The 22,678-nt window shown below is 43.5% G+C and overlaps 2 protein-coding genes across 4 annotated transcripts; one reads left to right on the top strand and one right to left on the bottom strand.

Moving 5' to 3' along the window:
* The first annotated feature begins 722 nt into the window (after positions 1–722).
* Positions 723–17,250, top strand: CRBN (cereblon). Of its 2 annotated transcripts, none has more exons than XM_084214476.1 (11): positions 723–821; positions 3,975–4,087; positions 4,614–4,816; positions 5,663–5,812; positions 7,135–7,297; positions 8,251–8,313; positions 8,728–8,812; positions 8,960–9,075; positions 11,614–11,678; positions 12,869–13,000; positions 14,343–17,248. In XM_084214476.1, exons 1-11 carry the CDS (start codon positions 755–757, stop codon positions 14,524–14,526), a joined length of 1,341 nt encoding a protein of 446 aa, XP_084070602.1. In that variant the 5' UTR covers positions 723–754; the 3' UTR covers positions 14,527–17,248. The 2 variants fall into 2 exon arrangements, with proteins under 2 accessions (XP_084070602.1, XP_084070603.1); XM_084214477.1 differs by having other exon boundaries at positions 730–821; positions 3,978–4,087; positions 14,343–17,250.
* Positions 17,251–17,374: 124 nt separating this feature from the next.
* TRNT1 (tRNA nucleotidyl transferase 1) lies at positions 17,375–22,633 on the bottom strand. Of its 2 annotated transcripts, XM_084214479.1 has the most exons (8): positions 22,593–22,633; positions 22,398–22,510; positions 21,417–21,610; positions 20,766–20,904; positions 20,437–20,563; positions 19,986–20,179; positions 19,566–19,816; positions 17,375–18,611 (listed from the first exon to the last, which is right to left on the bottom strand). In XM_084214479.1, the coding sequence occupies exons 2-8, from the start codon at positions 22,456–22,458 to the stop codon at positions 18,363–18,365; spliced, it is 1,215 nt and encodes a 404-aa protein (XP_084070605.1). In that variant the 5' UTR covers positions 22,459–22,510; positions 22,593–22,633; the 3' UTR covers positions 17,375–18,362. The 2 variants fall into 2 exon arrangements, with proteins under 2 accessions (XP_084070605.1, XP_084070604.1); XM_084214478.1 differs by lacking the exon at positions 22,593–22,633 and having other exon boundaries at positions 22,398–22,582.
* Between the last annotated feature and the right edge of the window lie 45 nt (positions 22,634–22,678).

The raw sequence follows: 22,678 nt of genomic DNA, 5'->3' as shown, positions 1-22,678 counted from the left end.
GGCACAGGATTGTGTTCAGACAGGTCTGAATATCCCCGGGGGAGATTTCTCACCATCTCTGAGCATCTGTTCCACTGCACAGGGAGGAAGCTTTTCCTCCTGTCCAGGTGGAACTCTTGGGCATCAGTTTCTGCTCTCTCCTCTTGTGCCATTGCTGGGCACCATCAAGAGGAGCCTAACTCCATCCTCTTGGCACGGTAACTAATAAATTTAATAACTAAACTACTAAAATGTGTGTGCACGGATAAAATCCCATTCCAGCCACCTCTCCTCGGGGTCGAAGAGCCCCAGCTCAGCCTTCCCTCCCAGCACAGATGTTCCAGTGCCCTTGGCACCACCCTAGCCTTTTGCTACACACTATCCAAGCCTTGCGCGGATCAATTTTTATCTTATATTGTGTTTAGTTTCTTGTCAAGCCATGAGGTTTAACCCACCGCGGGTTTCATTCCCACGCCCACAGCCCGGCCATGAAGCGCTTTGGGGACTGGCCGCAGGTGCCACCCGGGGCGGCTCTGCCCTGGTCACCCCCGGCCGTGGCCCGTGAGCAGAGGAGAACCGCTGTCCCCCGGCACCCCCGAGCCCTCCAGGCGGGAAGGGCAGTCCCTCCCGGGCACACGGTCGGAGCGAGCACCGAGCCCCGGGTGCCGCAGAGGCCGCGGCTCCTGGCCAGGCTCCGACGGCCTCGGGCTCCTCCTCCGCCCGCCTCCTGCCCCCGCCCCGGCGCCTTCCCAGCCTGCTCTCCGGGTAAACAGCGATGGCTGCCGAGGACCGAGGCGGAGAGCCCCGAGATAACATGGGGAACCACCTCCAGCTGGTGCCCGGTGAGGGCCGGGCAGGGCAGGGCAGGGCAGGGCCGGGCCGGGGGCACCCGCGGGGGAGACACCGGGACGGGGCTCGGCGGGCGGGGAGGGGAAAGGGAAAGGGAAGAGGAAAAGGAAAAGGAAAAGGAAAAGGAAAAGGAGATGAGAAGGAAAGGAAGGAAGCGGAGGCGGAGAGAAGAGGAAAGGGAAAGGAAAGCGAAAGGAAGCGAAGCAAAGCGAGGGGAAGGGGGGGAGCCCCGGGCGGTGTGCGGAGCGCTGAGGGCCGGCGGGGCTGTGGGCGCTGCGAGGCGGCGGAGGGCGAGCCTTGGCCCGGCGGCCGCGGGCTCCTGCGGCCTCTGCTGCTGGGCTCCTACAAATCCTTCGATGCTGTGACTGCTCCCTCGAGGCCGCAGATGTTCCATCGAGGCCGTAAATGTTCCTTGGAGGCCGTGGATGTGCGGTGCAGGAAGGGACACGGGTGCTCGGGGCAGCCGATGGGGTGGAAGGCCCGTGGGGCTCCCGGCAAAGCAGGCGCTGCTCTGTGCATCGAGAGCTCTGTGAAACCCCGAGCCCGAGCAGAATCTGAGTTCCCTTAGGAAGTCTCTGCTCTGTTTTCCAGTGAAAATAAGCAGAGAAGCAGAGGTGCTGGATGGAGAGCAGTGTGCTGGATCCCGTGTGCTGCCCGGCTTATCTGTCACACACAGCAGATCAATTCCTCACCCAGGGAATTATTGCATAATTATTGCATAATAATGTGTTTTTCTGCCTATGGTGCCTCCACACTGACAGGAGATTGAATGGGTTGGGAAGCACTTTGTGCTTAACTGGAGAGAAGCGTTATTTCAGAGTAAGCATGCAGGGGAGAAGGGAGCAGGAATTCCTGCCAGGAGCCAGTGGCATTTCCCATGGCGGGAAATTCTGTGAGCTCTTTAGCTCCGTATGTCTCAAAAAAATATTTCCTGATTATTTGAGGAAATACAGCTTTAGTATCACCTTCATAAGTTATTTCCTGAATATTTTAGGAAATACAGCCTTAATTTAAGGTATTTCCTGAATATTTTAGGAAATACAGCTTTAATATAATCTAATACGACCTATATATGACCTTGCCCCTTTTCCTTAAATGAGGTTCATATTTCCTCATTTCTACCCAAAGGCATTGAGAGTGGATTGGGTTGTGCTAGTGAACCAACGTGAGGAAAATGTGATTTTTATTATGCAGGGCAGCCTTCAGTGCTCGCTTTCCCCTCCTTCCTGTGTGCTGGAGGTGCTGCTAATCCTGGAATTTAAGGATAAATAAAACCCAGTATTTGGGGGTGTAAATGCTTCAACTTGTTTTGCCAGCTGAGAGGGAGGAGGAGAGGGAAGGCGCCGGGGTTTTCTGTGTTTTGGGCTGCCTGGTGCTGCTGCAGTGAAATGAGTCATCATCGTCCCTCAGCCAGCACCACACAGCAGCCACTGTGCGCTTTTGGCAGCAGCCAGCAAAAGTTTGCAGGGCACAATTCTTTCCAATCAACTGCTGCTAATTCCTTCTGCGTTCAGAAAAACAAGTGGGACAGCCTCTGCCTGTTCAAACTGCTAATGATGGATGCAGCAGGATGGGAGCGCATGGAAAAATCAGAATATTTTATTTTTTTCCCCTCCTCCATCGTGCAGTGATGCCCCAGAACCAAAAAAAAACCTTCCTGCTCTTCCATTTCATCACACTAAGCAAAATAATGGCTGTTTTGTGCATCTTAAACATTTTGTAATTGTTCATGGTTAGGGTTGCTAATTGAATATAAGAAATTTCATATAGATGTGGAGTATTTTTAACAGTCATTAGGCAGATGGTGTGTCATTGCTGAAAGGACTGTAATTAGGTACAATACCAAAGAGAGTCTGTAACCTCCTTTCCTGTCGTGCTGGATCATTTCTTGCTGAGATAAATTCAATATAGGATGGATCTGTAAGAGCAGGTTCTGTAAACTGTGAACTATTTAAAAAAACATAAGTGAGGTGAAGCAGAAATAAGACCAGTGACTAAACATTTTGTGGGAGCATTTAACAAATGTGTCTGGAGGGCAAAGAGGGGAAAAAAGGTTCTCTAAAATCAGCTTTTAATGTCTCCTTCTCTGTTCTCTTGTACTCCCACTCTCAGAAATAGTGAAATTGGTGGTGCTCCCATTTCTAAAGGAAAATTCTTTGCTTCTGCAGCATCTGTTTTTTTTGAGATTTCCCTGCAGAATCCCTCAGGATGAGAGAACCCCTCCACCTTTTATATTTTCAACTCTGGACTGTTTTTTAAGAAGATATTAATTGCAAAGGCAGGCAACTAGAATGACTTGTAATTTTTTTTTTCCATCTTGTAATAGCTTTCAAGGTCTAAATGATGTTTTTCAGCACCACTGGGATTATCCATTACCCAGCAGCTCTTGGTGTAAGAATCCTGGAGACTGGTTTATGCTAACTTGAGGTTTAGGCACAACATGCTGTATAAATAATGTTTGTGTTCAAAGAAATAGGGTCAATTAATGCAGTGAGTGATAATTTAATTGTCCTCTTGCCTAAAAATTACTTTAGGCTTGACTGAAGAATGGGAAGGAAGCAGTAGTTTTTAAATGCTGTTTAGTATCTGAAATCCTTGGAGTCTTGTGTTTGGCTTCCTGGGGAGTTGCCTTTGCTGGGTTGGTGTTTGGTGTACACACAGCAGAGGCTGACAGCAATTAAATTGTCTGAAATACCAGCAAGAGTCTCTGCATGAACACAGAGCTTCCTATTGCTTCTTACTCACTTGCAGCTTGATTGTTGAGGTTTGTGCAGCCTCAGACACTCTGCTCAGCATCCTACAAGGAGTGAAGTGATCTGGCATCCTGGCGTGCAGACAGAAAACCTTTAGAGCTGAGATAAGGAAGCACCACGGTAGTGAAAACCTGAACTGACAGCCTTTGTTTGTTGTTTTCTTCCAAGGAAATTGTTCTTTAGGCCTTCAGAAATAAATTAACAGCTTTTGACCCTTTCTGCAGAATGATGATATTGCTGTAACAACAAGAAAAATTATTTCCTTCTGGTTATTTCCCTGTGCAAAGCTGTAGCCTGGAAATATTGAATGCATTTTCCTGATTCTCAGCTTTTTCTCAGTATCTCAGTCTTTGCTGATTGATTCTTATACAATATTCTGTATGTGCTTCTTAGTAGAGAGCGAGGAAGAGGATGACAATGAAATGGAAGTGGAAGACCAAGATAGTAAAGAAGCTGAGAAGCCAAATATCATTAATTTTGATACCAGTTTGCCCACATCACATATGGTATGTTTTTATATGATGTCCATTAAGTATATCCTGAAGGAATTTAGATGGGGCTTGTATAGTTTTATTGTAATGTGCTTAAGCCACAAATTTAATTTTATTTTCACAGAATCATCGTAAGATGGTTTGGGTTGGAAAAACCTTAGAGGGCACACAGTTGCACCCCCTGAGCAGGGACAGCTTTTGCTATCCCAGGTTGTTCCAAGCCCAGTCCAACCTGGCCTTGGGCACTTCAGGGATCCTGGGGCACCTTGTGCCAGAGCCTGCCCACCCTGACAGGGAGCAGTTCTTTCCCAATATCCCATCTAGCCCTGCCCTGTGGCAGTGGGAAGCCATTCCCTGTGTCCTGGCACCCCATGCATTGGAAAGAATCTCTGTCCATCTTCCCTGTAGCTCCTTCAGGTACTGGAAGGCCACATTAGATCCCCTGGAGCCTTCTGCAGGCTGAGTGACCCCAGAGCAGCTCCATGCCCGTGCTCCCCGTTGTGCCCAGGCCCTCCCTGACCGCCCCCTTCCCTCCTGGCAGTACCTGGGCTCGGACATGGAGGAGTTCCACGGCAGGACGGTGCACGATGACGACAGCTGCCAGGTGATCCCCGTGCTGCCCCGGGTGATGGTGATGCTGATCCCCGGCCAGACGCTGCCGCTGCAGCTCTTCCGCCCCCAAGAGGTTAGCATGGTGCGGAATTTAATTCAGAAAGACAGAACCTTTGCTGTCCTTGCATACAGGTAAAAGCCATGGGCGGGTTGCTGGTGTGTGCAGCATGTTTTTAGCACAGTTTCTGTGGATACTAAAAGCAAAAGCAGATGGTTGCATCAGTTCTGTGCTCGATAACAAGCTGAAATTGTTAACAGAAATTGTCTTCCAATGCATAATGGCAGTGTAGGTGCTTGACAGCATCTCATGTTTGTGTGGAGAAACAGCAAGTGCTGATCTGCGTCCTTGTTTCAGCATCCTCCTCTTTTCAGTAACTGTTTGTTCCATCTTGTTAAAGAATAAGCCTTGACCTGCAATGTGAAAGTCACATTCTTGTTTTGAGAGCTGTATTGTTGCTTGTTCTGTGTGTGAACTAACAAGCGCTGGCAAATGCTTCACAGTGGAATTGAGAGACAGGAGGTGATAGAAAAGTGGAGAAGAGAAGAGCTGATTAATGCCAGAAGAAGTTGGGAATGTTCCTCCCTCTTCCCCCTGCAATTTACTATGGATTAATTGTGTGGGAGGTGGGAACAGTTCCTGTTATAAAGTCAGTCCAAAGAATGTTTGCTTTCAGTGCTTTCAGTGTCTGCATTTGAAATGCTGACACACTGGTCATCTCTGTGCTCCCAGAGTGTCACATCTAGACCCTAAAATGAAATCAAGTTACCTGGCAAAAAAACCCAACCAACCAAAGCAGTAGAAATTGCTTTATAATGGAAAAATTATTATTGTGATTAATTAAAGGTATTTCACCAAAAATTGCTTTTTTGATCAGACCATTCATGTACAGTCAGTGCAGACGGACTGGAGTCTGAATGAGCAGTGCTGTTTGGAGGGGGTTAATTAATTTAATTCATCTTTAATTCTTTTACTCTTAGTAATGCACATGAGAGAGAAGCACATTTTGGAACGACAGCAGAAATCTATGCCTACAGAGAAGAGCAAGAATATGGAGTTGAAACAGTCAAGGTGAAAGCAATAGGAAGACAGAGGTTCAAGGTGCTTGAAATACGGACACAGTCAGATGGGTAAGAAAATGATGCAGTTAATTCTTTACTCAAGTCAGCTTTCATAGGAGTATTCTCTTGTTTTCTATATTCCCATTTGATAGCTGTGATATTTAGAGGCTCTTCTGACTAGTTTTAACATATTATGTAATTAATGCCTTTTTCCATTTCTAAAAGTGATCAAGATCCTGAGCATGCAGTGAGAATATGCTGAGTCTTCCCTCATTTTCAGCTCCTTGACATCATGCCCTGTACCATGGCAGTGTCACTGACCAGACCATTGATCTGGGAGCATGTGACAATTCTTAGCACAATTGCTAGAGCTTCTGTCATATTTTCTGCAAGGCTTGTGAAGTATTACTTCAAATCTGTAACTCTAGAGCTCCTCACCTGTATCCTGCAATTCAGCATAGAGGCATTGCTTTAGAAGGAGGTCTGGGAGCAGCATTTCTGTGGTTTTGTGACCTGCAGCTGAAGAAATGAAGAATACTTGTGCTGTTTGCTCTCTAATATTTGGTTCCAAATAACAGACTGAATGTTAGAGTTTAGGAGAAGCCCTGCTTGGACACATGGTGGCAGTGCTTGGACAACTGCAGCAACAGTAGCAACTTTGTTACTGGGAATTCATTGTCCAGAGCTCCTTAGCAAGAAGAACATTTCCATAATTCTTGGTGTTTCTGATTCCTGAGTGCTTTTTGGCACAACATAATCTTATAATTTATTGTAAGTTACCAGTTCAGTGCTGTCCCTGTGAGAAAATTAGAAATTTTTACACACTGCTCAGTATTTCAGGATTTCTGCTGCATAATCATGATAAGACATGAAGGCTTTCCTGCTGGACAGCATTCTTAGTAGCCTCAGCCATATGCTGAGGTCTTTGTGGAGGAGGTGACCTTTGATGCTGGGATATTAAAATCTGATCAGAGTCTGTATCCTATTTCTGCTGATTCTGACCTCGAGCTGAGCACAGAAGCTTTTGTGGTTTGAAGATAGCAAAGTGCATTTCAGCTAAACTGAGGTATTGAGATGGAAGAGCTGATTATTTATATCAAAAGTAACTTGAGGAGACAGACATCTAAATCTATAGTGCTGAGATTGTGGAACATTCAGCTGTGTTGCCAGAGCCAATCTGTCTGTATTTCTGTCCACCACAATCCCAAGAGATCTGTAGTGCTCTAAAATAAAAGAAGTTCTGGTGGAATGGGTCGTTTAAATTCTCTAGTACTGTGGAGTGATTAATCCACTGCACCCATAAGCAGTAAAATCCATTTTTTGAAATGCATGTATTAGAAAAAGCATTTTAAAAATATGTGTACACCTCATCTTTTTGATTCCTTCCTCAGAATCCAGCAGGCTAAAGTACAAATCCTGCCTGAGCGAGTGCTGCCTCCCACCATGTCAGCAGTGCAGCTGCAGTCTCTCAGCAGGTGCCACGTGCTCCCCTCTTCCAAACCCACTTCCTGGCAGGACAGAGCCATCAGGCAGTGGTGGCAGAAGTACCAGAAGGTGAGAAGTTATTTTACAGCTTTGATTATTCTGGTTTTGTATTTTTTGTCTGAATTTCTGATGGCATCTTGGGAATCAGTATCCAGTTCCATCTGTAGAGGAGGCACAAAAGGGAAGGCAGATTCCAATCTCCTGCTTTTCATGGAATCCCACAAAGAGCTCTTGATTCTCACAGTTCCTGAACAAGGTCATGTGAGTGAATGTGCCCAGAAACTCTGGGCTGTGGGGTGGAAATCCCTTCCCAAGGCTGATTCTGTCAGGTGGAGCTGAAATGAAATGAACCCACTGTAGGAAAAACCTGGGATGCAGGTGCAGAGCAGGGTAATTGTCCTGTTGACTCCATCTCTCTACTGGTGTCATTTGTAAATGAGGCTGAAGAGGATTTTCATCTCAAGGCGGAGATGAAAATTGAATTTGTACATATTTGCAGTACAATATGAGCTCCTCTTTTGAAAAGCAGCATAGTTGTGTGCTGCTTTTTAGACTTTTATTAACTAAAGCTCTCAATTTCTGTGTTCAGAAATCACTGGAGAAAATTGGTTAATTAAACAAATGACATTACACTGGTGGAACTTTGGTGGTTCCAGGGACAGCTGGTGGAGACTTAGGAACAGATGCACTGTTAATAGCACTTAAATTTTCTACTGTCTCCATTTCAGACAGACACACTTTTGAAAGACATAATTTCTTATTACTAAACATCAGAAATACCTCTAGTGCAGAGACAGGTTTTGTGATAAAATCCATGTATTGCCCTGCTCAGAAGGCTTAGCCCTCAGTGCATCTGAAAATGGGTTTGGAAGCTTCAGTGCTTGAAGTGCTGGTCCTGATGGAGATAATTTCTTATATCTTTAAATAATTAGGTCTGTCCTCCCTGTTTTATTTGTTTCAAAAAAAGCTCTCCCTAAAATCTGTTTTTGTTAAAGAATAAATATTTGTGGGTTTGGTTTCAGAGGAAGTTCCACTGTGCAAGTTTGACATCTTGGCCCCCCTGGCTCTACTCTCTCTATGATGCTGTAAGTTCACCCTTAAATCAAATAACCTGCAGAGAGCTTTATAGTTGTAATATCTGAGTATGGGATAATAGAAAAGCTTTAATTTTATTGGCTCATAATTTCCATTTTAAAGCCTTTTATATTCAGTGTAGTGTGAAAAGATCAGGAAGGGCTTCCCCCACTGCGGTTGCTCCCTCCTTCCTAGAGCAAATGTCTGGGAGGGATACAGAGATTCTGCTTCCTTCTGTGTTGTCTCAGAGCAAAAAGAGTTAAAACATGCAGGTACAAAGTGCTTCTTTAATTATTCTTTAATTAAAAGCTACTCTCCACTTAGGGAAAAGAGCTTACTCTACATTTTGCTTCCCTTTCGTTTTTTTCCTAAGAAGAAAACAGCAATACCTGTGTATTTAAATTAGGCTTTTCTTCTAACAAAAGGAAACCTTGATGGAGAGGGTCAAGAGGCAGCTCCACGAGTGGGATGAAAACCTCAAAGATGAATCTCTTCCATCAAACCCAATAGGTATGAGCTTTTATGAACCCCCAGTTTGAATTTTTTAAATTTCTTAAGACACCACAGCTTAGATAATTACCTGTCGTAGAGTAAATAGAAACAGTTGGATTTATTTCTCTGTTAATTCTAACAGACCTGCTGCTTTCTCATTTCTAGATTTTTCTTACAGAGTTGCTGCCTGCCTGCCCATTGATGATGCTTTACGTATCCAGTTGCTCAAAATAGGCAGTGCTGTGCAGAGGCTGCGCTGTGAGCTGGATATCATGAACAAAGTGAGTCATTCTTCTTGATTTGCCATCAAATTGCCAAAAAAACAGGAGTGACTGTTACTGTCTCTTCCAGAAATTAGGAAATTTCCAGCTAATCCTACCAGAGAATGAGTTTGGGTGTTCTGTTATTTCTTCAAAAGTTTGCTCGAAAGGAAAATGATTTCTCAGTGATGGGTTATATATGGCAGCAAGAAAAAATATATGATATATAATATATGATATATGATATAATGTAACTATTATATTATATTATATTATATTATATTATATTATATTATATTATATTATATTATATTATACTATATTATATTATATTATTCATGACGATCATATAATATCGTTAATATATTATATTATTAATATATAATATTATTAATATATAATTATATTTGCTTTTGTTAGAAGTATTTCAGTGTGGCACAGCACATTTTTAGCCAAGAGATGGTGCTAGAAGTCCAGTGTTGTTAACAACCATCACAGCCCCACACTGACACCATGATCAGGCATCATTTTGCCATGGGAACTTGTGGATTTTGTAGCAAAATCTTTGTAGTATTGAGCATAAATCTAAAGATTGGACTAAACAGATTTTTTTTTTACAAAATATATTTATTTCTTAGGCAACTCCTTGTTAAAATGTTCAAAAACTTGTTTCCCTTCCATTCTTTCCATTGCCATGGCCTTGTAGTGTTCTAAATTTTCTGGTTTTGTGTAGTACAGTTCTTTGTAATAATTTATATTTTTAAAATGACAGTACTGTGTTTTTCCAATGAATACATAGCAGTGGGAGTTTTGCCTGTTTGCCTAAAAAGTAGTGTCATTAAATTCTTGCCTGTTTCTGGGGAAAAATGAACCTGAGGATCATTTTAATAGTGATCCTCTTTCCAAATTTATGCACCAGAAATTTAAAAAAAGGAGACAGAAAACATCTCTTCCAGATTCTGAGACAAAATGGGCAGGTGTTTGCCTGAGGCAGGACTTTGCCTGAGTGAAGTTTAGTCAGACTAAATTTCACTTGTCTTTTCTGAGTTGAAACTCTGAAAACACCCTGATACTCAAGTGCTGCTGAGAACTGTTCATGTTCAGTAATTGTGTGTTTTCCATAAATTCCAAAGAGGCAGGACAACTTAAATTAACCTCATAAATTCAAGTTAAAGTTGCTTTTTAGCCTATACCCAGAAGGTGTTTTCCTCATCACTCTGTGGCATTTTGGTTTGTAAATGTGTTTAGCTGTTCTGTGTTAGTGTCAGAATGGGGAGTGCATTATGGCTCTTTACAGTTTATTTAGCAGCATTTTTGTCCAGTCCAGTCCCTTTTTATCCAGAGTTCTTTAGGATACCCTGGCTTGTTCAGAATGTAATTTCCAATTATAAAACTGATCCTGAGACCTGATCCATTTTCCTTTGATACCAGTGAATGTATTGTACTTCTATCCCTTGCCCTGTTGTTAACCCAGTTACCAAAGCTCATTTTAAGGAGTGTGCCTGACTCCCAGGTGTAGCGCTGTGAGTTCCACTTGGGAGTGCTAATTGCAGTCATTAGAGAGGTTTGGAAGTGGAGCCATGGAATGAAGGAGGGGCTGAATTGGACTCTTGCTGTGTGAGCACTGGAGTGCAATCTGGGAGTCCCTGGCAGGAGAGAGAGGCTGGGCCAGCTTCAAGGGGGCTGAAGAGGACCTGAGCAGTAGAGCTCTTGTCCTGCCTCATCTCCAGTGAGCAGGGGCACCTCCAGGAGACGAGCTGGAGCAGCTGAAATCCAACAAAAACCTCTGAAAGGAGCAGAGGGGAGAGGAGAGAGTGGTTTGAGTGTGTGGTGTCACAGCTCAGGGGGCTCAGAAGCACAAACTCCAGGTTTTAAGAGCACTGTCCCTGTCCCTGAGTGCAGTGTTTTATTCCAAAATCCCGTGGCTCATTTTGGGGGAATTTTACCCTTAAAAGGAAGTACAAGTAATGCATGTCCTGAAAATGAATGGGAGTGTTCTGCTGAGCTGATTTAAATGCTGCTTTTCTGGGCACTGTCAGTGATGAATTGTGTAGTTCTGCTTTGTAGAAAATGTAGAAGATGGATTAATCTGTTATAATCTCCAGGAGAGAGATCAATATGTTTTACCTATTTTTGTGAGGAAATTAAACCCATTGATCTACAGTACCCTCAAATTTAAGAAAGACTTAATGATTGCATTTGTCTCATCTGCCTGTTCTGTGCTGTATTGCAGAAGAGCAAAGGTTGTTTTTTCTAAATTAGCCTTTAGAGACCTTAAAAGGTTGGCTCATTTATTATATTTGTGGAGTCAGATCCAATTCTCTGTGTGTGAATCTTTCTGTGAGGGGATGATATGAAAATTATTATGTCTTTTAGGCAGTAATTAATGTTTAAATAAGTGAAATGCATAGAAAAAATATCCCACATCAGTGACTACTGAACGAAACAAGTGCTCCAAAGTCTGTTCTGATGGAAAGGGAGAGACATTTTTTATTATTTCCCACTGCTGACAAGCATCTGGAAATTAATGAAATTCCCCTCTTTGTTTCTCTTTCCCAGTGCACATCTCTGTGTTGTAAGCAATGCCAAGACACAGAAATAACTACCAAGAATGAAATATTCAGGTGAGTTTATTACTCTTCATCTTGGGCAGCTCCTAGGTCAGAAACACGAGCCCAGCAAAGCAGATTAAGCTGGGTAAAGTCTTAAAACTGCAGGGTTTGCCACAGCTCCAATAAAATTTGAGTAAATATTTATAGAGAGTTTATATTTGAGCTTTTTTAATAAGAAGTTTGGGAATCTCAGCATTTCCAAGTATATTGGAAGAGAAATTGGTGTTGTGCCACACCCCCAGCTCTGAACAATGTGAAATATAAATGTGTCACATAAAGACTTTTTCATCCTGGTATTTCTGAATAAAGATTTTGATACCCCAGATTTTGTTTTACAGCACTTCATTTATGTGTCAACAGGCCACAAGAGCCAATTAAAATGCACTAATTAGGGGATATAAACAGGCTCCCAGGATGTTGGCTTGCAGGGAAGGTTCCTATTCAAGCCAGTAAATGTTGTGATCCCTTTTTTCTTTGAAGAATTGAAGGTTATTCCTGATAACTGGCCCCATTCTTTATTTGCCCTATACAATATCTCCCATGTTTAACAACGATTACATTTCCCAAATAATTTCTGTCAGCCTTGTCACTGCTTTTTAATCTTGATGAACTCCCAGCAGCCCATCCCCTCTGATAATGGGAAGGTTAAAAGATGCTTTGGGTTAACGAAGACTCCCCACAGTTTTTCTTTATCAGTGTGATAAGGAGCTGATGGGGTAATTAAAAGCCATTTCTTATCTTCTAATCAAATAATGGATTGCAGACACCACAATTCCTGCTGTGTCAATATGATGAACTTTTACCAGAAGGTGCTGAGAAGTTGCTGCAATAAATGAACATTTGTGCTTACTTTTAAAGTTACATTTTCCTTGCTTTTCTTGGAACTTGCTGTTTACAGTAACACACAGGATGAGTCTATCTTGTGCTTTTCTGCAATTCTAAGCAGATCTGAGCAATGATATTTTAAATCAGCATCTATTTTCTTTTAGTTTTTAATGCTATAATTCACAGCAATTTTTCCCCTACAAAAATTGGGGATTTTTTCCTCTGTTGAAATATATTAAGTTTAGCTGGCAGTTTTTCCTCTGTTTACATTTGCCACCCTTTGAGGATTTTTTTTTTTTTTTTGGTTTGTTGTTTTTATTTTTTAAATTTTTTTTAATTTATCCTTGCATTCTGACAATATTCCTTGTGTGTTGTAGCTTATCCCTGTGTGGGCCCATGGCAGCCTATGTGAATCCCCATGGATACATCCATGAAACCCTCACTGTTTATAAAGCCTCCAACCTGAGCCTCAGTGGACGCCCCTCCACAGAGCACAGCTGGTTCCCTGGGTAAGAGCAGCAACATTTTAATAGAAAATTACCCAAATTGCCTATTTCTGGGAGGGTGGGATAGTAAATACTGAGTTTATTGGACACATGTCATCATCTTGCTCATGTAAAAAATAAAGAAGTAAATTTAGACTTTTTCAAAATACAGAATAAAATTGAAAAATCACATTAAATATTGCAGAATTTAATTTTTTTTAAATGGGGAAATACTAAGTATTAAAACATAGTCTAGAATTGAAACTGTTTAAACCAAGATGTCTGGAAGTTTCTTTGTGTGTAGTTTTGTTTAAAGTACAGCTGTTTCAGCATTGTTTTCACACAGCTTTAGTGCAAATGAAAACTAGAATATATAAACGTATTTAGTCTACTGAAATACATTTTTAGATCTAAAACTTGAATAAATGTTACATTAAATTAAAAACTAATAACATTTTTATGGATCTGATTATATTTGATTTTATTTTAATAATAAATAATTAATAATGAGTCTGCCTCTCTGAGGCAGTAACAGGATTAAGTGTTAAGATGTAAAAGTTTGCCTAATAAATAGCAGACTTTGCATCCAGGATTTTTTTCCTGGAATATAACAGAGAACTGAGCAATGACTTGGAGGATGTCTGGCATTTCTGTCACATGTTTTAACATTCCCTAAAGAAAATTTGAGACTTTTAATATCTGGAGTTAATATTGTTCATCCTTTTGTGTTTTCCCAGCTCTTCTATGATGGCTTTGAAATATTCATGTTCTACCTCATAAAACTGTTAGAAAAAATCTCTGCTGCTGTGGGAGGTGTAGCAGTCCCTGTTATTTGAAAAGCAGGGCAAAAATCACTTTCATTGCCATTAAATAATTTACTCTGAGAAGTTTTGTGACCCCTCTTTGGGGCTCTCAGCATTTCTGGGACAATAAAAAGCTTTGGTTGCTTCTTCTCTTTGAAGAGGCAAGAGAGGGCTTTGGGGGTGCAATGCTTGTTGGATTTTTTTCTTATGGGAACTGGGCAGTGGATTCTTGAGGATTCTTTGCAAATGCATCTGGGGATTGGTATCCAAATGCAGTTTGGGGTTGTTACCCAAATGCAGTTTGGGGTTGTTACCCAAATGCAGCTGGGAATTGGTACCCAGATGCAGTTTGGAGTTGTTACCCAAATCCAGTTGGGGATTGGTACCCAAACCCACTTTGGGATTGTCACCCAAACTCTGTTTGGGATCGGTACCCAAACCCACTTTGAGATTGTCACCCAAACTCTGTTTGGGATCGGTGCCCAAGCCCAGCTGGGGGTTGTTGCCTGCTCAGTGGTTCTCCAGGGCCCTTTCGCTCACGCTGGCTCTCTGTGCCCTGCCAGGTACGCCTGGACCATCGCGCAGTGCCGGGTCTGCGGGAGCCACATGGGCTGGAAGTTCACGGCCACCAGGAAGGAGCTGTGTCCGCCCAGGTTCTGGGGGCTGACGCGCTCGGCGCTGCTGCCCCGCATGCCCGAGGACGCCGAGGAGTCGGAGCGCGGCCGCTCGCCGCTGCTGTGCCTGTGACAGCCCCGGGCCCTGCTCAGGGCTGCTCCTGCCTCCTCAGCCCAGGAACCCCGGAGCCACACTCCCTTCCCCAGGAACCAGGCGCAGGCAGCTCCCCGTGCTGCTCCTGCACAGGGGGGCAGGAGACACCAGGAGTGAAGGTCCACGTGGGACACCGGGAAATCTCTGAGCCGCGTGGACGCACCTTGAGACTGGACTTGTGGAATTCCCACCTGCAGTGAAGGAAGGGGGATGGCAACTAAAACCAAACTAAAATCCCAATAAGCAGAGTCTGATTGCTGCAATATTCCCGGGATGGTAGATAGCAGTTACCTGCTGTGGAGTGTTGGCCATAACACACTTACATGTGGTTTGCTGAGAATCCCTGTTTCTAACTTTTTGAAGTCCTTCAAGTTTGCTGCTTGTGCTGTTTCTCAGCTTTTTGCTGAATAACCGTGGAAGAGAGAAGCAGCCTGAGCGTTTCTGAGTGCTGGAATGTGCAGAAGCTGGAATTGCAGCTGCCTCCCAGGATGGACCCCATGGGGAAGTGTCTGTTCCTTACAAGTTGTCTCATCTGTTTAGTCCATTTGACTTTAGAAGTCTTAAATTTTAAACTGTTGATAAGAAGTGCACAGGTCAGTCCCAGAGGGTAAACAGCATTGTCATGTTCTGTTTAGTGTGCTTCAATCACTTCCCCAAATTATTCCTGGTCAATTTATCAGTGGAGGGGATTGGGAAAGACTCTCAAACACCCCACTGAGGTGATTTTAAAGTAGTACTTGTCGTGACAAAGGGAAGGAAAAATCTCTTTTAATTATTTCATTGTAGCTTTAAGATCATAAAGTAAAATTTCACGTTATCACCTTATAAAGAGCAAAAGTTTCCAAATAAAATAGGAATACAGGCAGTGCTTTTTTGTGGGGAGATTTCTTGGTTTTTGGTTTGGTTTTTGTTTTGTCCGTGCTCCACAAATTGGGTGCCAATCTGGGGCAGCTTTTGCCACTGATTAAATTTTTTTTTTTCCTCTCAGAATGCACTTTGGTGATGGCAGTGGAGATTTTTGTAGTGCACATAAACACTTGTTTTTCTTGTGAAGCTTTTATCATTCACTCTTTATTTCTTCACAGTGATGTTAAGCTAGTCAAGTATAAGACATGAGCCACTGGTTGCTTGTTCTCTGTCAGGCTCCAGGCAGGTGTAGCAAGGCCAGATCACTTCAGCTGAGGGCCAAGGCCAAGCCTGGCACACCTGGAGCTGATTCCCCTGGCAGTACCTCCAGCTGGAAAAACACCCCAAACCATGGACTTGCTGCTGGGTATTTGTCATGCCAGGTATGTAGAGATTAATTGTGTAACTCAGGTTTAGTTCTTTGAAACTTTCTACCTCTGTGCTGCTTCTGTTCTTCTTAGACACCTTTAATTCCGTGCTCAGTTCCGTGTGCCCTGCCCTGACTTGGCAGTGAACTGTGGAAAGCAGAATTTGGGATGTGGCTCTGAGCAAACAGAGGGTGATGATGGCTCATCTTCATCCAGGAAACATTCTGGATGTTGATAATGACTTCGTGATAAGCTTGGAATGCCAAGCACTGGTGTGAGAGGGAGACAGGATGCTCTGGTTTGTGAATCCACTGGAACCAGGCCTGCCTTTCCCTCACCCAGCACAACACATCTGGGCTGTCTATTTGGAATAATTTTTTTCCTGTCAGAGTCCCTCCTGTCTGTTCCTGTGGCCTTCAGTGGGCCTTGGTGGTGATGAGAAGTTGGAGGGTGCTCCCAGCACCTTCAGCTGCCTTGGTGTGAGCCCTCACTGAGGGCTGGGAAGGGGAATTTCAAAAGGATTTTCTCAGCTGTCACCGAACTTCTAAAGGTTCAGTTCTTTGAGGTTTTGGCCAAGTCTTTTGGATTCTCAATTAAAAATGGCAATGTTTGAATTCACAATAAGCATTTTTTTTTGGTGTTTTGTGCATATAGTCAAATGTAAACTAACATAATCAAGGTAAGTCAGGAGTAAATCAATGCTAATTAAATATCATTGTTGATGATGCTGTTCCATGTGCTAAACCTGTGCAGTGCTTGCTGTATTGAGTCCATGACACTTTCCAGGTTGAGTCCTGTGGTGGTGAATCCAGTCCTTACTGGGAGCTGTCAGAGCATCCAGCACTCCAGGGTGTGAGCTGGGGATGGTTCCTTACACTGGCTCATATTTTCCATCCTTTTCTCTGTTTTGAAGAGAAAACTGTTGGTGGAAATTAGGGGGAAATTTGCAGCATCATTATGTAAAAATACAGACAGCAACTGCTCAAAGAGCTAATCAAAGGCAACCAGATTTGGTGATATTTACTACATTTACCCCATTGATTGGCTGAGTAACTTCCTGCAGGAATTAATTAATCTAATGGGCACGACTGAGGGATGACAGGATTTACAGCACAGACTCATTTTCAAGCCATCACTGCAGCATCACCAACACCCCCAATCAGAGCCTGTAACTTTGCAACTTTTCATTTATTTTAGGTTCATTTTGACAAAGAGTTAGAACCACTTGTACACTGGGTCTGAAATATTTCAAATACTCATTTGTTTTTTATTAATGCTCTTTTTGGATGTGCTGCAGTTCATTTGTTCCTCTCTTTGTCACCTTTAATTGCTCTGTGAACTGCTCCAGGGGTAGCCCAGTCTCTGCTTTAACTCTTCCTTCTCTCTGCCTTTTGGGACAACTTTTCTGAAAAATCTTGTGGCTTGCAAATATTTGCAAAGAATAAAAATCAATTTGTTTCAAAACTCACCTGGTTTTGCTGATTGTCAGGGTGGGAAAAGGAAACATTTGAGTTTATGATGAGAGTTTTTGGCTGCAAAAAAGGACCAGACATCCCAGGCAAATCAGCTGTGTGAAAGCCCAAAATGCTGATTTTTTTCCAGCACTGCTCCATTGTTGCCATCTAGTGTTGCAAAATAATATCCAAGGAAAATGAAATCCAAAGGATTTTATTCATTACCATGGTTCTGTAGGAAAACTTCAACCTACAACAAGATTTAAACACACAAGAGCTGCTCCCAGAGACTTTTTAACAGCACACCCAAAACCCCAGGGCCAGGAAGACATTCATAAAGCCCAGGAAGAGCTCTGCTCCAAATCCCCAAATTCCCAAGATGAGGAGCTGGATCTCCCCTTATTCATATTAATTAACATTAATAGTTTGTCTCACACCTGAAGTTGAAGATACAGTGTAGAACCATCACCAGCTTGCTGTGGATTTAGTTTACTCAGTGATAAGTTACTGAAAAACTACTGAAAATTCATGATACTCACTCAGCCAAGTCATCCTGTTAACCTAAAACTAATTCTGGAATTCTGGAAAATAAAAAAAGCCCTAGAAAGCAGCCTGGTTGTCCATGGCAAGGCTGTTGGGAACTGCTGGAGTGACTATTTCCATCTGTTATCCAGCTTTAAGTACAAAAAACAGTTAAGATAGAGCCCATTATTTCCACACATTTTCCTAGGCACATAAAAACCCCTCCATGATTTTATCTAGAGGATGCAAACCACCTTTTTGGGGGCATTTTGGGATGGTTTTTTTTTTATATAGAAAGTCAGAAAGAGAAAAATCTTGCCATCATCTCTCATGCCTTAAGTCATGATAAAACAGTAAATATTTATCACTAAGAACAGCAAAGAGAGGTTGAGAAGGTGGGATTTGGCAAACGATGTTTTACATTATTGTAAATGGAACCTCTCCTCGCAGAAGTTCGGAATCAGTAATGAAATTGTTAAATGTGACCAATGCTGGGAGAGGCTCTGTTTCCTGGGAGCTCAGTTCCATTCAGCTCAGGGCACAAACAGTTCTGTCATCATTCACTTCACAGCTTCTTCAGGCAGCTCAGCAGTTCCTCTTTATCCATGTGGTACCCACTCTTTTTCCACTCATCCCTCAGCTGCTGCAGTGCTGTCCCAATCTCCTTCCCAGAGGACACCCCCATCTTCCTGAGATCGTGGCCACTGACAGGGAAGGAGGGCACAGTCCATTCCTGCATTTCCTTCAAAAGCTGCTCCTCTCCTTGGTACTTCAGCAGCTCAAAGATCTTGGAGTTGGTGTTGGCTTCCCTAGACTGGGAGGAAAAAGGAAAAAAGAGAGGCTTCAGCATGAAACAGCAGAAGCAGCTCCAGGTGTGCTCAGCATTGTGCTATTCCCATTATCCTTGCTAGGCAAGACCTTGGCAAGCTGGGACTGCGGAATCAAGGCTCTCTCCTGCCTCACAGGTGTTAAACTGAGTCCTGCAGGCTCTGGGAGATCCTTGGAGACTCCCTGAGTGCCAGGTAATAGTTGTGATCCCTCTCCATCACCTTTCCTGAGGGAGACAGGCCTGGCCCTGGGGACTGGTTCTTGCCCTCAGGATCAGCAGAATTCAGGTGGAAGTGACCTCAGAGTGCTGTGGAAGAACGTGCCAAGTTGCCTAAGGAACTTCACCCAAAATAACTCCAAAAAAATCACCATAAAAATCCCAAAAATCACCCAAAAATTGCCCCAAAAATACCCAAAATCACCTCAAAAATCATGCCAAAAAATCCCCCAAATCACATAAAAATTTGCCTGAAAATCACCTTAAAATGGCCTCAAAATCGCTCCCAAAAATCCCCAAAATTACTCCCAAAAATCAACATAAAAATCACCCCAAAAATCATGCAAAAAAATTGCCCAAAAATCACCTAAAAATTTGCCTCAGATATCACCTAAAAATTGCCTCGGGAAGAACTCCAGTAATTGATTTTCCATTCACCATTCAGAGCTGAAATTCACAGAAAAAAGCCAAATTCCCCTTGAGGTGCAGCTCCTGTTTCATACTTCAGCAGGACAGCACAGCAAACTGCCAGCCCCAGGTAAGGTCACAAGAAACTGAATGTGACATTTTCCAGCCTGACTGACTTTTAAATCAGCCCAAAACCTGAGGTGCTCACAGGGTGCTCAGAGCTGCTAAAACACAGCAGGTTTGTTTTTTAGGAATGTTTTACAATGAATTCAGCTCCCTGTGAAGCCCCAATGGAGCAATCTGAACTGCACTTACATCCATCAGGAAGTCCTGGTATGGTCTGAGTGGTTCTGGCCCTGAGCCTTTGGTTAATTCCTGCCTGTGCTTCACCAAGAAAAGGCCAAGGTTTTTTTCTTCCTTGGAGATTTTCAGCCTCAGGTCCAGGTTTGTGACATCATCCTTCCCCTTGAACAAGGATGTCAGGACAGTCATGGGTTTTGGAGACAGATTTTGGATGTTTTTACTGACTCTGGCAAATTCCTCTAAACTCCCAGCAAGTGGTAGCCCTAAAAACACACAAAAAGTGCAAAGAAGTGTTAGTAAGAAAAGTGGGTGTTAGCACAGCATAAAAATAAAATCTGATTTCTGTGTAAACCCAGGTTTGATCTCAATTTGCTACAAAATTCTGTCTGTATGAGATACAGGAGTAGGAAATCAAACTTCATTTCACTTTACCTATGTACTGGGCAATATCCAGCTCATACATAAGTTGGACCAAATGATTGACATGGTTTCCAAGAAGAATTTTTTTCAGTTCCACCCAAATCCTTTCTCCTGATATTCCAGCCAAGCCTTTGGCATTTTCTTTAATCGCTTGCAGTGTAATTGGTTCATGATCTCCAGGTTTCTCTGCAATTCTTCCATAAAATCTGCCAAATAAAACCCCTGGATGTTAGATTAGAAAACTTACAATTATTCTTACAATTGTAACAATAATTAAAAACAAATAAAAAACAATTAAAAATAATTCTTACAATTATACAACTTATTCCACTTACAATCATAAAATCATTTTGGTTGGAAAGGAAATGCAAAAACTACAACTCTTTTTACATCACTGATATCTTTTTGCATGTTTTTGAAATTTTATACAGTTTATTTATCAAGGAAAGGCAAAACCTCTTACCTGAAGTATCTCAGGATTCTTAAATAATCTTCTTGTATTCTCTCAGCTGCCTTGCCCACAAATCTGATTTTCTTGTTTTTCAAGTCTTCATAGCCATTAAAGAAATCATAGAGTGTCCCATCCAAACCTAGAAAAAAAAGAAAAACCAGAATATCAATTTACAAATGTGGCTGACACAGTGAACCACTCTCATTTGGAAATGAGAACTTGTGTGATTCGAGCTGGTCTGTCAGATCATCTCGTGTATTTAAAGACCCTTGACACAGACAGAACTCACTGGTAAAACTCAAATCCACTGCTTCAGCTACGTAAGTGTTTTTGAAATGTACCTAAGAACATGGAGTTGACAGTGAGGTCTCTCCTCTCAGCATCCTTGTGCCAGTCCGTGGTGAACTCCACCTCGGCGTGCCGCCCGTCGGTGACGACATCTATGCGGAGAGTGGTAATTTCAAAATTCTGTTCATGGAGCTGCAAATCCCACAGACATTGTTACTTCAACACAACCACGACATCAAAGGACAGGAAATTAATTAAGATGAAAAAGCTGCTCGTTTTTTCAGCCCTGTGTTTGTGCACAGTGGGTGGACACGTGCACAGCAACGTGTGCAGGGTTTTCATACAGAGTTGAGGAATAGAGACTTCTGAAAATAATCCTGACATTATTTATTTTCTACAGAGCATGCAGAAAGTTTCCTGCAGGAGATGGGCTAAGAGCAAGGTGGAGGAAATCAGGAGCAGGAAATACTTGGATCATGTGTGGGCAGCCAAGATTATTTTTTCTGTGATGACACAGCATCATGAATGGGTTACATGCATTAAAATATGAAAATTACTTGAATTCTACAATGAATAATCAAAAAAAAAATCACACCAGGCTTTAAAGGAGGGTCTCATTTAAATTCTTGCTGTGATACTTAAACAATTAAGGAGCAAATTTTCTACTGGACATCCACAGACAGGTAGAAAAGATCTAAACCAACCCTGGCAGTGATGGTTCCGTGTTTTTCTCCTTTGTTATTGATCAGACGAACCCCAGCTGCTGTGAACATTTCCTTCATCTCTGCTGGTGTGGCTGTGGTGGCAAAATCAATGTCCTGTGGTGTCACTCCACTCAGTAAATCCCTCACGGCCCCTCCTGCTATTCTCAGCTCATAGTTCTTCTTCTCAAACAGTTCTGGGAAGGGAAGGAAAACCAAACAGCAATAAACCCAAGGCACAATCAGCCATAACCTGCCCTCTCACAAAATTAAGATCATAGATGTAGGAATAAACACTCAAATGTGCAGGAAGCAGCAAATAACTCACAGCTTCATGCAAAATGCATTAATCCATGGCACAGCTGAGCACCCACTGGTATTTTCCCTGTCATTCTGATTTATTTTTCTGAAGCTTTTCTGGAAACTTAACTATTGGCAGGTCTCTAATTGGTCCTGGGGACTCTGGGCTGGGGATCATGTTGAACAGTCGGGGGCTGACAAAGGAAAAGAATTCAGATAATTTACAGCAGAGAACAGCGAGCCATGAGCCCAAATTTCTCCAGGAACAACAGGGCATCATGGAATCGGCCTACCAAGGGGAAAACGAGCTCTGACCTGTCCCGGGAGACTGGCTGAGCGTGTTCGGCCTGGAGAAGGCTCTGGGAGCAGAAAAACGCTCTTTTTACCAGGGCATGGAGTGACAGGGCAAGGGGAAATGGCAATAAAGTGAGGGAGGGTGGGTTCAGGAGTGAGGTTTCCCTGTGAGAGTGGCGAGGGGCTGGGCTGGAATTCCCAGAGCGGCTGGGGCTGCCCTGCATCCCTGGCAGTGCCCAAGGCCAGGCTGGACACTGGGGCTGACTGGGAGCAGCCTGGGACAGTTGGAGGCGTCCCTGCCATGGCTGGGGTGGGCTTTAAGGTCCCTCCCAACCCGAACCAGTCCGGGGCTGCGCTCAGGGATATTTTCGGGGTTCCCCCCGCACTCACCGGCCACGCTGCGCAGCCCCGGCGTGAAGAGCGCCTGGAACTGCGGCGCCTGCAGCCTCATGGTGCCGGAGCCGCTCCCGCCGTGCCGCAGCCGCAGCAGCCGCAGCCCGGCCCTGCGGGGCACAACCCAGAGCTCAGCCCACATCCGCCGCACGGCCGCTCCGCCGCCCCGGCCCCGCCGCCCCCCGCACTCACCGCGCCCAGCTCCCGATCGGCGGCGCCGGGCGATGAGCTCAGAGCGGCGCCGGGCTCGGGCATGGGGGCCGGGCTGGGGCATCGGC

This window comes from Fringilla coelebs (genome assembly GCF_963513975.1).
Source record: "Fringilla coelebs genome assembly, chromosome: 13".
NCBI lineage: Eukaryota > Metazoa > Chordata > Aves > Passeriformes > Fringillidae > Fringilla > Fringilla coelebs.
Note: the sequence above shows the minus strand (reverse complement) of the source record. Positions and strands in the feature narration are given on the sequence as shown.

What these genes read in the sequence shown, in the direction of transcription:
- TRNT1 (XM_084214478.1), bottom strand. Translation starts at nt 22,542, where the DNA reads ATGTGGGCTGAGCTCTGGGTTGTGCCCCGCAGGGCCGGGCTGCGGCTG. An exon ending in AGAATCCTGAGATACTTCAG is followed by an intron (nt 20,180 to 20,436) that starts GTAAGAGGTTTT and finishes TTTATTTGGCAG; the next exon opens with ATTTTATGGAAGAATTGCAG. An exon ending in GGATATTGCCCAGTACATAG is followed by an intron (nt 19,817 to 19,985) that starts GTAAAGTGAAAT and finishes GTGTGTTTTTAG; the next exon opens with GGCTACCACTTGCTGGGAGT.
- CRBN (XM_084214476.1), top strand. Translation starts at nt 755, where the DNA reads ATGGCTGCCGAGGACCGAGGCGGAGAGCCCCGAGATAACATGGGGAAC. An exon ending in GTTTGCCCACATCACATATG is followed by an intron (nt 4,088 to 4,613) that starts GTATGTTTTTAT and finishes CCCTCCTGGCAG; the next exon opens with TACCTGGGCTCGGACATGGA. An exon ending in ACCAAGAATGAAATATTCAG is followed by an intron (nt 11,679 to 12,868) that starts GTGAGTTTATTA and finishes TGTGTGTTGTAG; the next exon opens with CTTATCCCTGTGTGGGCCCA.